At 43.7% G+C, this 12,865-nt stretch overlaps 1 protein-coding gene and 1 long non-coding RNA gene across 2 annotated transcripts; both read right to left on the bottom strand.

The window, feature by feature from the left end:
• Nucleotides 1–1,778: 1,778 nt before the first annotated feature.
• Nucleotides 1,779–8,759, bottom strand: LOC124111769. The gene is made up of 2 exons (XM_046471575.2): nt 8,335–8,759; nt 1,779–3,312 (listed from the first exon to the last, which is right to left on the bottom strand). Exons 1-2 carry the CDS (start codon nt 8,391–8,393, stop codon nt 2,949–2,951), a joined length of 423 nt encoding a protein of 140 aa, XP_046327531.1. The 5' UTR covers nt 8,394–8,759; the 3' UTR covers nt 1,779–2,948.
• On the bottom strand, nt 3,567–4,839 carry LOC125382065. The gene is made up of 2 exons (XR_007222255.1): nt 3,945–4,839; nt 3,567–3,632 (listed from the first exon to the last, which is right to left on the bottom strand). It is a non-coding gene; the product is annotated as an uncharacterized LOC125382065 (long non-coding RNA).
• Nucleotides 8,760–12,865: the final 4,106 nt, after the last annotated feature.

Below are 12,865 nucleotides of genomic sequence, written 5' to 3'. Positions count from 1 at the left end.
CACCTCGGTGAAATGTTACCGTTTGTGCGATGAAGATCATATCTGAGCGCTCTATGACCTAAGAAATCGCTAGTTTCCCACTCGCTGGAACCAGGTCGTCACTTGATTCGTTGGGTAAACACAGCGACCAGGGCCGTATGTATTCACGGGTCATGGAATAATGTAGTGGATGCAAACCCGTGAAGTACTGACGGTGTCTCTACCAATGTCGAAGAATCTTCTCTATGTATGTTGCTATTCTTAGCACATTATCTCCTCAATGCCAATGCCCATTGTACAGGTCCTATACTGCTGTTGACCACCCCGGTGTACAGGTCTTATACTGGTGTTGACCACCCCAGTGTACAGGTCTTATACTGGTGTTGACCTCCCCAGTGTACAGGTCCTATACTGGTGTTGACCTCCCCAGTGTACAGGTCTTATACTGGTGTTGACCTCCCCAGTGTACAGGTCCTATACTGGTGTTGACCTCCCCAGTGTACAGGTCTTATACTGGTGTTGACCACCCCAGTGTACAGGTCCTATTCTAGTGTTGACCTCCCCAGTGTACAGGTCCTATACTGGTGTTGACCTCCCCAGTGTACAGGTCCTATACTGATGTTGACCACCCCAGTGTACAGGTCCTATACTGGTGTTGACCACCCCAGTGTACAGGTCCTATACTGGTGCTGACCTCCCAAGTGTACAGGTCCTATACTGGTGCTGACCTCCCAAGTGTACAGGCCCTATACTGGTGTTGACCTCCCCGGTGTACAGGTCATATACTGATGTTGACCTCCCCAGTGTACAGGTCCTATACTGATGTTGACCTCCCCGGTGTACAGGTCTTATACTGGTGTTGACCACCCCAGTGTACAGGTCCTATACTGGTGTTGACCACCCCAGTGTACAGGTCCTATACTGGTGCTGACCTCCCCAGTGTACAGGTCCTCTACTGATGTTGACCTCCCCAGTGTACATGTCCTATACTGGTGTTGACCACCCCAGTGTACAGGTCCTCTACTGATGTTGACCTCCCCAGTGTGCAGGTCCTATACTGGTGTCACCTCCCCTGTGTACAGGTCCTCTACTGATGTTGACCTCCCCAGTGTGCATGTCCTATACTGGTGTTGACCACCCCATTGTACAGGTCCTCTACTGATGTTGACCTCCCCAGTGTGCATGTCCTATACTGGTGTTGACCACCCCAGTGTACAGGTCCTCTACTGATGTTGACCTCCCCAGTGTACATGTCCTATACTGGTGTTGACCACCCCAGTGTACAGGTCCTCTACTGATGTTGACCTCCCCAGTGTACAGGTCCTATACTGATGTTGACCTCCCCAGTGTTCAGGTCCTATACTGATGTTGACCACCCCCGTGTACAGGTCCTATGCTGGTGTTGACCTCCCCAGTGTACAGGCCCTATACTGGTGTTGACCTCCCCAGTGTACAGGTCATATACTGGTGTTGACCTCCCCAGTGTACAGGTCCTATACTGATGTTGACCTCCCAAGTGTACAGGCCCTATACTGGTGTTGACCTCCCCAGTGTACAGGTCCTGTACTGGTGTTGACCACCCTTGTGTGCAGTTACTATACTCGAGTTGACCTCCCTTGTGTGCAGGTCCTATGCTGATGTTTACCTACCCTGTGTACAGGTCCTATACTGATAATGACCTCCCAAGGTTACAGGTCCTGTACTTCAGATACCCTCTCGTTTGTAAACGGGCAGATGGACAATGTTGACTCACAAGTCACCCCTATCCCACACATCGCATATATAACAAAAACCTCATATCAGTCAAACTCTTTATGCAAATAAATCTGAAGATGACTTAATTGCTGTTTAATTCTAAAAATAAATAATACAAAACAAATCGTAAAAGCATTTTTCAATTCTACAAGCGTTCCCACCCAATCCCTCTTCAAACCCAACCCTTTGAAGATAATATATAAAAAGCCTCAATATTATGTCCTCCGGTGACACATGGCTGATACCAGGCACAGGTGGACGACAGATGTCACCTGCCCATAACGTTGTACTGATTGTATTCCTGATCACGTGGCTGCCACACCGGGCGAGGCATGATGGTTCTAGATGGTCCTCAACAAGCCACATACCATGTACTCCGACATCACGACATTTCCCATTTTCTGCAAATGCCTTCGACAATGTTTGCACTAAAATGCATGTCTTACAAGACGTTGTTAAATAATAAATTATTATGTAGAGTTATCAAGATTTCTCAGGTCACGTGTGCCTGTCAGTGAACAGCCGCGTTCTGTACACACCAGGATCACACCTTCTCCGTACCTACACACGTGGATCACACCCGGCTGTCTTGTCCTATACACCTGGATTACACCTGGCTGTTTTGTCCTACACACCTGGATCACACCTGGCCGTCATGTCCTACACATCTGGATCCCGCCTGTTTCTCTGTACCTTCCCATCTGGTTCTCCAGCTCTACTCAATGGGCACCTCTACACGATATTACCAAACCTCCTGGACCAGACATCTGCGTCATCTTCAGGCAGCGGGTTCCAGTCTACACTGTGTCAGCCAGGGCGTACAGATTGAGGCGAGTCCTGACTTTACACGGACACACACGCCTGTAGCAGTCAGTAGTACAAGAAGATAACAAAACAATGCGCGTCCCGAGTGAGTAAGGTAACACACAAATGACAGATGCACATGAGATAAATACATGCATGGTGGCACGACCACGTTTACCCACCGCGGCCATGCCATGTTAGAAATGTTCAGTCAGTCTTTCCTACGGACATCGTGGCGAGTAGCAATCCACCCACGCACAAAGTCAGAAAAGCCGAGCACACAAAATAGCGGAGGTCCACAGGGTAGAAATGGAAGCTCGGGGCCCTCCATATCTTCGTCCGTTCGTCTGTCAGTGCAGTCCAGGCGGCTGATATAGACTACCATCACGATATATGGATGAATGCAGGTGCTACATCACGCTACAGCATTTATTACCCTTTTTCTTGTCTTTTTGCACGGCATTGCGAGTTTGTGGCGAGCCTGGTGAGGCTTGGGGTTCCTTGTTCATGTCCACATGCACTGAGCTAGGAGATGCTGGTTCTGCAGACTGGCCGTTCTCCTTGGGTTTGGCCACAGGACTTGTGTGAGCCGGTGACGTGTGCTCCTCCTGCACCTGCGTGGCACCCTCTGCTGCAGCAGCCTGTTGGGCGAGAAGCCTCGCCTCGTCGTCCAGAAGGAACTGGTCTCTGATGATGGTTGCTCGCTTCAACAGGTCGTCGGTTTCCTTACTGAGATTCCCGCCAGGTAGGAACGGGTTCTCCTTGCTATCCAACCTGTGTTGGAACAAGACGTACACATTAGTGTTAAAGTTATCTTTAAATGTATGTTTATGCTCAATCGTTTATGGACTTATCGACCAAACCACTAGTTACACCAATAGTGCACCTGTCTCTCATCTATACTCTTGATACATGCTAGTTTAACACCAAAAGCGCACCTGTCTCTCATCTCTACTCTTGACACATGCTAGTTTAACACCAATAGCGCACCTGTCTCTCATCTCTACTCTTGACACATGCTAGTCTAACACCAATAGCGCACCTGTCTCTCATCTCTACTCTTGACACATGCGAGTTTAACACCAATAGCGCACCTGTCTCTCATCTCTACTCTTGACACATGCTAGTTTAACACCAATAGCGCACCTGTCTCTCATCTCTTGTCTTGACACATGCTAGTTTAACACCAATAGCGCACCTGTCTCTCATCTCTACTCTTGACACATGCTAGTCTAACACCAATAGCGCACCTGTCTCTCATCTCTACTCTTGACACATGCTAGTTTAACACCAATAGCGCACCTGTCTCTCATCTCTACTCTTGACACATGCTAGTTTAACACCAATAGCGCACCTGTCTCTCATCTCTACTCTTGACACGTGCTGGTCTAACACCAATAGCGCACCTGTCTCTCATCTCTACTCTTGACACATGCTAGTTTAACACCAATAGCGCACCTGTCTCTCATCTCTACTCTTGACACATGCTAGTCTAACACCAATAGCGCACCTGTCTCTCATCTCTACTCTTGACACATGCTAGTTTAACACCAATAGCGCACCTGTCTCTCATCTCTACTCTTGACACATGCTAGTCTAACACCAATAGCGCACCTGTCTCTCATCTCTACTCTTGACACATGCTAGTCTAACACCAATAGCGCACCTGTCTCTCATCTCTACTCTTGACACATGCTAGTTTAACACCAATAGCGCACTTGTCTCTCATCTCTACTCTTGACACATGCTAGTCTAACACCAATAGCGCACCTGTCTCTCATCTCTACTCTGGACACATGCTAGTTTAACACCAATAGCGCACCTGTCTCTCATCTCTACTCTTGACACATGCTAGTTTAACACCAATAGCGCACCTGTCTCTCATCTCTACTCTTGACACATGCTAGTTTAACACCAATAGCGCACCTGTCTCTCATCTCTTGTCTTGACACATGCTAGTTTAACACCAATAGCGCACCTGTCTCTCATCTCTACTCTTGACACATGCTAGTTTAACACCAATAGCGCACCTGTCACTCACCTCTACTCTTGACACATGCTAGTTTAACACCAATAGCGCACCTGTCTCTCATCTCTACCCTCGACACATGCTAGTTTAACACCATTAGTGCACCTGTCTCTCATCTCTACTCTTGATACACGCTAGTTTAACATCAGCCACGCACCTGTCTCTCATCTCTACTCTTGATACATGCTAGTTCAACACCAATAGTACATCTGTCTGTCATCTCAACATGTTATTAAACGCTATCACTTGTTACATGGCACATCAACAGTGCACTCTGTACCCAATGCATTGCTAGTTAGAGTCGCGTTACATCAATATTGCACTTGTCTGTCAACTCGACACCCTGCACATCGCTAGTTACATGTCACATCAATAATTGACCTTTCCGATTCTGTCTACACATGTTTTACACCGCTGCCACTCGGTACTTATAAGATCAATATGCTTCAAGACCCCGGCTTATTGATATGTATCCAAGCCCAATCAAACATTTATGACAAAACAAAAAGGTATTATATGTTCATATTCCTATCTGCAACATGTTCTCAGTGTCATGTCGCTTCCTGGGCTTGTCCTTGTTATTCGGTATATATTCGGTTTATTTAAGTAATTTCACAATTGACGATATCTAGCCAACGTGTTATTCTGGATGTTGTGTTGTATTTTTGTCCCGTGTTATACTCCCCCGAGCTGCGGTATGCTGTTGTATTTCAGTGTTGTGTTACGTTGCATTGTCCTGTTGCATTATTGTGTCATTAGTGACTGTTGTGTGGTGTATTTGGTTGTTGTGTTTATGTGTTATAATTATTTTATTGTATATGTGTTGTATTGTACATACTGTCGTGTTGTATATACTGTTATGTTGCATAGTATATACTGTCATGTTGTATGGTATATTCTGTCGGGTGGTATTGTATATACTGTCATGTTGTATTGTAAATACTGTTATGTTGTATGGTATTTACTGCCGTGTGGTATTATAAATACTGTTATGTTGTATGGTATTAACTGTCGGGTGATATTGTAAATACTGTTATGTTGTATGGTATTTACTATCGTGTGGTATTGTAAATACTGTTATGTTGTATGGTATTTACTGCCGTGTGGTATTGTAAATACTGTTATGTTGTATGGTATTTACTGCCGTGTGATATTGTAAATACTGTTATGTTGTATGGTATTTACTATCGTGTGATATTGTAAATACTGTGATGTTGTATGGTATGTACTTTCGTGTGGTATTGTATATACCGTTATGTTGTATGGTATTTACTATCGTGTGGTATTGTATATACTGTTATGTCGTATTGTATATACTGTTATGTTGTATGGTATTTACTGCCGTGTGGTATTGTAAATGCTGTTATGTTGTATGGTATTTACTGTCGGGTGATATTGTAAATACTGTTATGTTGTATGGTATTTACTATCGTGTGGTATTGTAAATACTGTTATGTTGTATGGTATTTACTGCCGTGTGGTATTGTAAATACTGTTATGTCGTATTGTATATACTATTATGTTGTATGGTATTAAATGTCGTGTGATATTGTAAATACTGTGATGTTGTATGGTATGTACTTTCGTGTGGTATTGTAAATACTGTTATGTTGTGTGGTATTTACTGCCGTGAGGTATTGTATATACCGTTATGTTGTATGGTATTTACTGCCGTGAGGTATTGTATATACGGTTATGTTGTATGGTATTTACTGCCATGAGGTATTGTAAATACTGTTATGTTTTATTGTTTATATTGTTGTGTTGTATACCATGTTATGCTGTGTAGTATTTACTGTCTCGTTGTGTTGTATTGGCTCGCTGATTTGGTTGATGCATGTCATCGTATCCCACTTGCGTAGATCGATGCTCATGATTTTAATCACTGGGTTGTCTGGTCCAGACTTGATTATTTACAGACCGGTGTCATATAGCTGGAATATTGCTGAGTGCGGCGTTAATCAACAAACAAACAAAACAAAACAACTGTTGTGTTGTATTTCATATAACGTCGTTTTGCATTGTATATACTGTTACGTTATATATAGTATATACCATTATTGTATATTGTATATAATGTCGTTTGCATTTTATATACCGTGATCTTGTATTGTATATATACGGTTATGTCATATAGTATATCCTGTTACATTGTATTGTACATAATGTTATGTTATATAGTATATACTGTTATGTTGTATATACTGTTATGTTGTATAGTATATAATGTTATGTTGCATAGGCTGTCGTGTTGTATTGTATATACTGTTAAGGTGTATAGTATATAATGTTATGTTGTATTGTATATACTGTCGTTTTGCACTGTACATACAGTCGTGTGGTAGTGTATAAAACTGTTACGTTATATACTTTCGATTAGTTCTGTGAATATTGTCGAGTAGTATTGTAAAAAACGTCGTGTAGTACTGTAACTACGGCGATATATGATATAATTTGTTTCGCTGTGATCACTGATGCTGATACAGAGACACTCAACCGTACACAGTGGTGAGTGGGTTTGACTTGCACATGTGTTATCTTGTACATACCGGTGTGTTGTACACAGTGTTGTATTCAGCTTTCTACGTGACGCATGTACGTGACCACCAATACCTTAGGCGACAACTAATCACTCGATTCGTCTAGCCCGTCCGCCCAGTTACATACGCCCAGCTGTAAACACTGCTTTTCGCCTCAAGATATTATGTTTGTTTGTTGTTCAACGCCCCTCTCAGTAATACGCAATCTATATGACACAATCGAGTCTCGACCTGACAATCCAGTGACTGATATTATGAGCATCGATCCATGCTGTCGGGGTAGATGACAGGTAATCAACAAAATCATCGAACCTGATCACCGACCCCGAAAGTCGCCGCTTACCACCATACGTTGCTGGGGACGAAATGTATTCCGAAATTCCCACGGGGGAAACGCATAATGGTAACAGGAACGCTGACATTGTAGACAAGGCATCTCCATCAGTGTTGTCTAGCGGCTTGGAATGGTTCTATCTATGCGCTAGAGGTCCGTCTAGCCAGTTGTAGATTTGAGGTATTTCTTACACTGGTTGTAGTGTAGACGCTGCTCGGTTGCATTCCAGATCGGAATGCATGTTTTGTGTTGTGTTATCGTGTAGAATCGGAATGCAGACTTGCGATGGTGTGGCACCGATGTGGACAGGACAACACCCTGAACTGATACAGGAAATATGGCACAGGGAACAGAGATATGGGTGTCAATCGGAGAAAGTTTCCGGAATAAACGCATGCCTTGCATGTATGGTATATATAAGGGGTTAAGGAATGAAACAACGCCCGTCTTGTAACGAAATATTGTCGGAATCTATAGAGAAGGTACCCTACAAACAGGGTCGACGCAGTTTGGAGCTAGCTAAGTGATGAAGGGGAGCTAACCGCGGGTGGCTGGGCGAACGTGGCCGACATGCGTATGGGACGAACTAGATGAAGAGAATGTCCGCCACACCTGACGAGTCCAGGAACAACATTAGGGTGTGGCGGGCTCCAAGCTACTTCACTGTCATCTCAAGACATACTATATACAATATACACACGTGTAAGTGTAAGGAAGAGCTAGTGAAGACGCCCGCTCCCCCACACTGCCGGTCTCTGCTAGCCGTGAGACGTGACGGGATGGCCCTGGAAGTGACGGCCTGGCCTCATCAAATCCCCCTCCTCCCACCGATTCCTCGCATCTCCGGGGGACCCGCATACCCTCCCAACCACCCACTTGACCCCCTCACTTACCTTTTCACCGGGTGTGGCCGTGCTGGGTTCTCCATGGCGGGTTGTGGAGTCTCGTCCATTATGACATTGCCCACTGACAAGCTGCCTCAGCCCCCGGTTACCATAGCAATGTGCAATATTTATGATAATCTATGGGCTAGGTCAATAGCGGCGCGCGTGAGTCAGGTGCCACACTCTCGCCTGCTTGTTAGAATCGGCTCGGTCTACATCGACACTGCCGTGGTGGAGGGTTATGTTGATGACGAAGTCGTGTCCAGGTGGAGATGGACGGTCCGAAAGGCAGATGGTGCTCAGAGGATGCTACCGTCGCTACTGATACATTAGGCGACGACCAGAATACAACACGGCTTGTTTGCGCAGCAAGCGAACGGCTCGCACCAAGCGATGAGACTATTTGCGGATTCACTGATATATAAGTGTGCGCGCTTAGTTTAGTCCAGCTCGGCGGGCAGCGACAGGCATGTAGGTTCTCTCCGTGCTAATATTGATCAGCCAGACACAGCCGCCTGTTGAACACACAAGCATCTTCAGCAGAAGAGCGTCACCCACAAGCCTCATAAAATCTAATGACGTGGCAGTTTGATTGAACAATACAGATTGCTGTTAGTGGGCGATCAAAACCCTTCTTTATTACCGATACCCATTAAGCACATCGAATCCACGAATGGCCAGTGGAACGATATTTCATGATTAACGAGGGATGCATATGCACAAAATCTATAATCATCAAAGGACTACGACCTGATGTAGAAAACTTGCCTGCCTCGCGTTAGCGTACTAAACTACCCATCAATCCATGTACTATCTAGCCCTAACCCTGTTATATAAAGACACAATCTCTCTCTATACACTTTGTATAGGTTTCGCATTTCACACACACAAATACGTAAGGAATAATGTCCTTAGTTACGAGAACAAAGCGTCACGCTATCCTTAAAATTCTTCTTTTTTTCGACTAGAAAAAGACAGCCTGTATAGAGATCTATAACATACTCACTCCACATATCAATCAATGTCGTCTATTGATATGTTTGTTTGTTTGTTTGTTATTTAACGCCGCACTCAGCACTGTTCCAGCTTTATGACGGCGGTTTGCAAGTAATTGAGTCTGGACAAGAAAATACCGCGTTTGATATCATGAACACCGATCTACAGCTGTCCACCCGATCGCGTTTGTCGCCTCTTACGACCAATTCTAACCCTGATTTCCATATTAACCGGGCATTTTGATCCTGTGAATTTATCGAAAATGTTAATTGTAACAATGGCTAATATTCCTTGGTATTATCTCTCTCTCTCTCTCTCTCTCTCTCTCTCTCTCTCTCTCTCTCTCTCTCTCTCACACACACACACACACACACACACACATTCCTAGATAGATAGATAGATGTGCTCTGGTCCAAGAAAATACCACCACGATAACTGCGTGACATAGGAACACGTAATTCTAGTTCAATAACATGTACTTCTAGTTGTGTTACATGTAATTCTAGTTCAATAACATGTACTTCTAGTTGTGGTACATGTAGTTCTAGTAGTGTTTGTCCCAAGAAAGATCACTTGTCAAACGCTGACGGTACATTACCGGCTTTAAGGGCACGAACAGCGTCACTCCAAATATCCGTACAAGGCAAGGGTAGGGCTGCAGAATCTGAATGAAAGGTCGCTGATAGTGTTGCACAAAAAGGTTCAACGAGGACAGATTGAATACAGCACACGGTCACTGACGAGAGAAGATAATAGATACCGTATTTGACGTAATAAGCGCCCAGGGCGCTCTCAAAATTAGATATAGGGGGCTCTTATCAGACTATTATTTTGGTGGAAAAAACAGAGTTGAAAGCTAAATTTCATGGTTTATGCTGACGGCCTGAACTGTTTATATACGACAGATAATTTTTTCCAGAATTTAATTGCCCACAATTAAGGGTGCATGTAACACACGAGTGCGTATTATACACGAATAAATAAGTCTTGGGTACATTGATCAATTGGAAGCGGTGCTAATTGGGATTGTTCACTTGCCAATATATTAGCAAATATATCGCCGTGGGCGCTTATTAGAGCGGGGCGCTTATTACGTCGAATACGATACTCATGTTCGTGTCACAGACAAAGGCTACTATTACTAAATACACCTACATGCTGTCTGATGTGTATGATTTTACAGACCCCGGATCATCTATTCAATAAAACGACCACCCCCATTATATTCTCAGCTATGACAGCCTGACTCATCCCTGTTCGGCTCAGAGACCTGGGTTACCTAAATACTTCCCTTTTATACTTATTTGTGTTTAACCATGATCATAACCTAATATCGGCGCTATTCTGTCATACCGACCCTGAAACAAACATATCCAATACAGCCTGTGCAAGTCTATAATAGCTGGCAGGTCTAGGAAATGAAGAAAGTATCTTGGCTCCCTTTTGTTATATTTTAAGATAATTTAACATTTTTATTTCTGTAAAATATTTTCATTTCAGAGACGAGATGTCAGGCTGATGGATGCAAGGCAAGGGTAGGGCTGCAGAATCTGAATGAAAGGTCGCTGATAGTGTTGGACATAAAGGTTTGATGAGAGTTACAGAGCGTACTTCATCTAGGATGTTGCGACCGGAATAGTGTCAGAAACACAGTTCATGTTTAACTAAGTTTTTATTCTGGTTAAATTCTATTCTTAACTTTGCTTTTGTTCGTTGTAAATTTGTAGTCTTTATATAAGTCCCAGCACACAAAAACGTGTATGTTACACACAACACACAGATCACCACGTGAACATGTCACGTTAGAAATTCATATATGCAGACTGTTCAGGTGACATTTAAAAGTTCATGTCACGTTTTTTATCCTCTGTACGTGACGTTTCGGCAACAGGTGCTCGGACCGTTATCCAGCACTTGCTATTACTTGCTATTAGTCTGTAGAGTGTGACGTCACATCATCATTCGGCTCTTTAGTGAGAACCGTTATGTTAAATACGACGTATGAGAACCGCTACGTTACATAGGAAACCCTTTTAAACCTCCAGAAATGCGCTGTCTGTGTGGCTGGAATGTACATCAGCCCTGCTGCTGGCGGACGCCGTATGTAACACACGGTACGTTCCCCCGACTTCCTCCTGTGTGACCATGAGGAAACGATTAGCTGGAAGCGAAGTAACGCCATCGATGGAATATTGCTTAAGGGAGGAAGTGTAATCTGTCCCTGTTTCATTAGGCAGGTAACTCAGGTGTAGGTGATGTTGCTGTAACACATGGTCCTGATGGGGTCAGTGATGGAGAGACTGACAGACACTTTTATTCAGTATAAAGCCTCCATCCCAAAATACATACAAAAGCATGATTATGCATGCGCATTTTAAACCATTTACAACTGGGTGTTTCCTTTTTATTGTTATGATATAGGAGTGAGTGAGTGAGTTGATTTTAACGCCGCTTTTAACAGTATTCCAGTTATATCACGGCGTGTCAGTTTAATGTGGGAGGAAAGCCCGAGGTGATGCAGGTCTCAGACGTTTACCACTTCGGTGAAACCCACGAGCGCGGGTTTGGTGCTGACACATTTAGAAACATAATCGGGGCGAACCAGGATTCGAACCTACAATCATAGGTTTCTGGCGTGTCCAGGGACGCAACTCTGCACAGCAAATCGCGGCGCCTTAGGAATAGACTGACATTTCTGATAATATTATTGTACTCATACTCCGCATGATAAAAATATAATTGTTAATTGTAGGATATTTACTAAAACATTTTCACTGAACTTGTTTCTCAATTCAGAGTTGGAATGACATACAGTCTTTAACAGCAAAATAACCTTTAATCTTGCATGACATAACGTATCTTTCATAATAAATTATATTTTCTTATATTTTCAAACAGCAAGTTCGAAACTGCAACATCTATATCTAGAATAGCATGTTCTCAAATGTCCTATGCGTAAATACTTCTCAATGTTTAAAAGTGATTTAAACTGGTTATAGTAAAAACACTTATGATTCGCATGGAAGGATGCTTGCCATGACTGAAAGAGATTTTCATGTAATCTTTGCTTAAAAAGTGCAATTGCAGCAGTGATGGCCAGATGGACTGAAGGCGTGGGTGTATGGGTATCATGTGAATGAGTGTTGTGTAGCTATGTGTAGACATGTCTCTGTGTGGTGTAGCTATGTGTAGACATGTCTCTGTGTGGTGGAGCTATGTGTAGACATGTCTGTATGTGGTGTAGCTATGTGTAGACATGTCTCTGTGTGGTGTAGCTATGTGTAGACATGTCTCAGCGTGGTGGAGTTATGTGTAGACATGTCTCTATGTGGTGTAGCTATGTGTAGACATGTCTCTGTGTGGTGTAGCTATGTGTAGACATGTCTCTGTGTGGTGGAGCTATGTGTAGACATGTCTCTATGTGGTGTAGCTATGTGTAGACATGTCTCTGTGTGGTGTAGCTATGTGTAGACATGTCTCTGTGTGGTGGAGCTATGTGTAGACATGTCTCTGTGTGTGGTGTAGCTATATGTAGACATGTCGC

This window comes from Haliotis rufescens, unplaced genomic scaffold, assembly GCF_023055435.1.
Source record: "Haliotis rufescens isolate VD_foot unplaced genomic scaffold, xgHalRufe1.0.p SCAF_2, whole genome shotgun sequence".
NCBI lineage: Eukaryota > Metazoa > Mollusca > Gastropoda > Lepetellida > Haliotidae > Haliotis > Haliotis rufescens.
Note: the sequence above shows the minus strand (reverse complement) of the source record. Positions and strands in the feature narration are given on the sequence as shown.

Excerpts from the sequence above, each read along its gene's own strand:
- LOC124111769 (XM_046471575.2), bottom strand. The coding sequence starts at position 8,393 with ATGGACGAGACTCCACAACCCGCCATGGAGAACCCAGCACGGCCACAC. Across the intron at positions 3,313-8,334 it reads CGGCCACACCCGGTGAAAAG|GTTGGATAGCAAGGAGAACC; the intron begins GTAAGTGAGGGG and ends GTTCCAACACAG.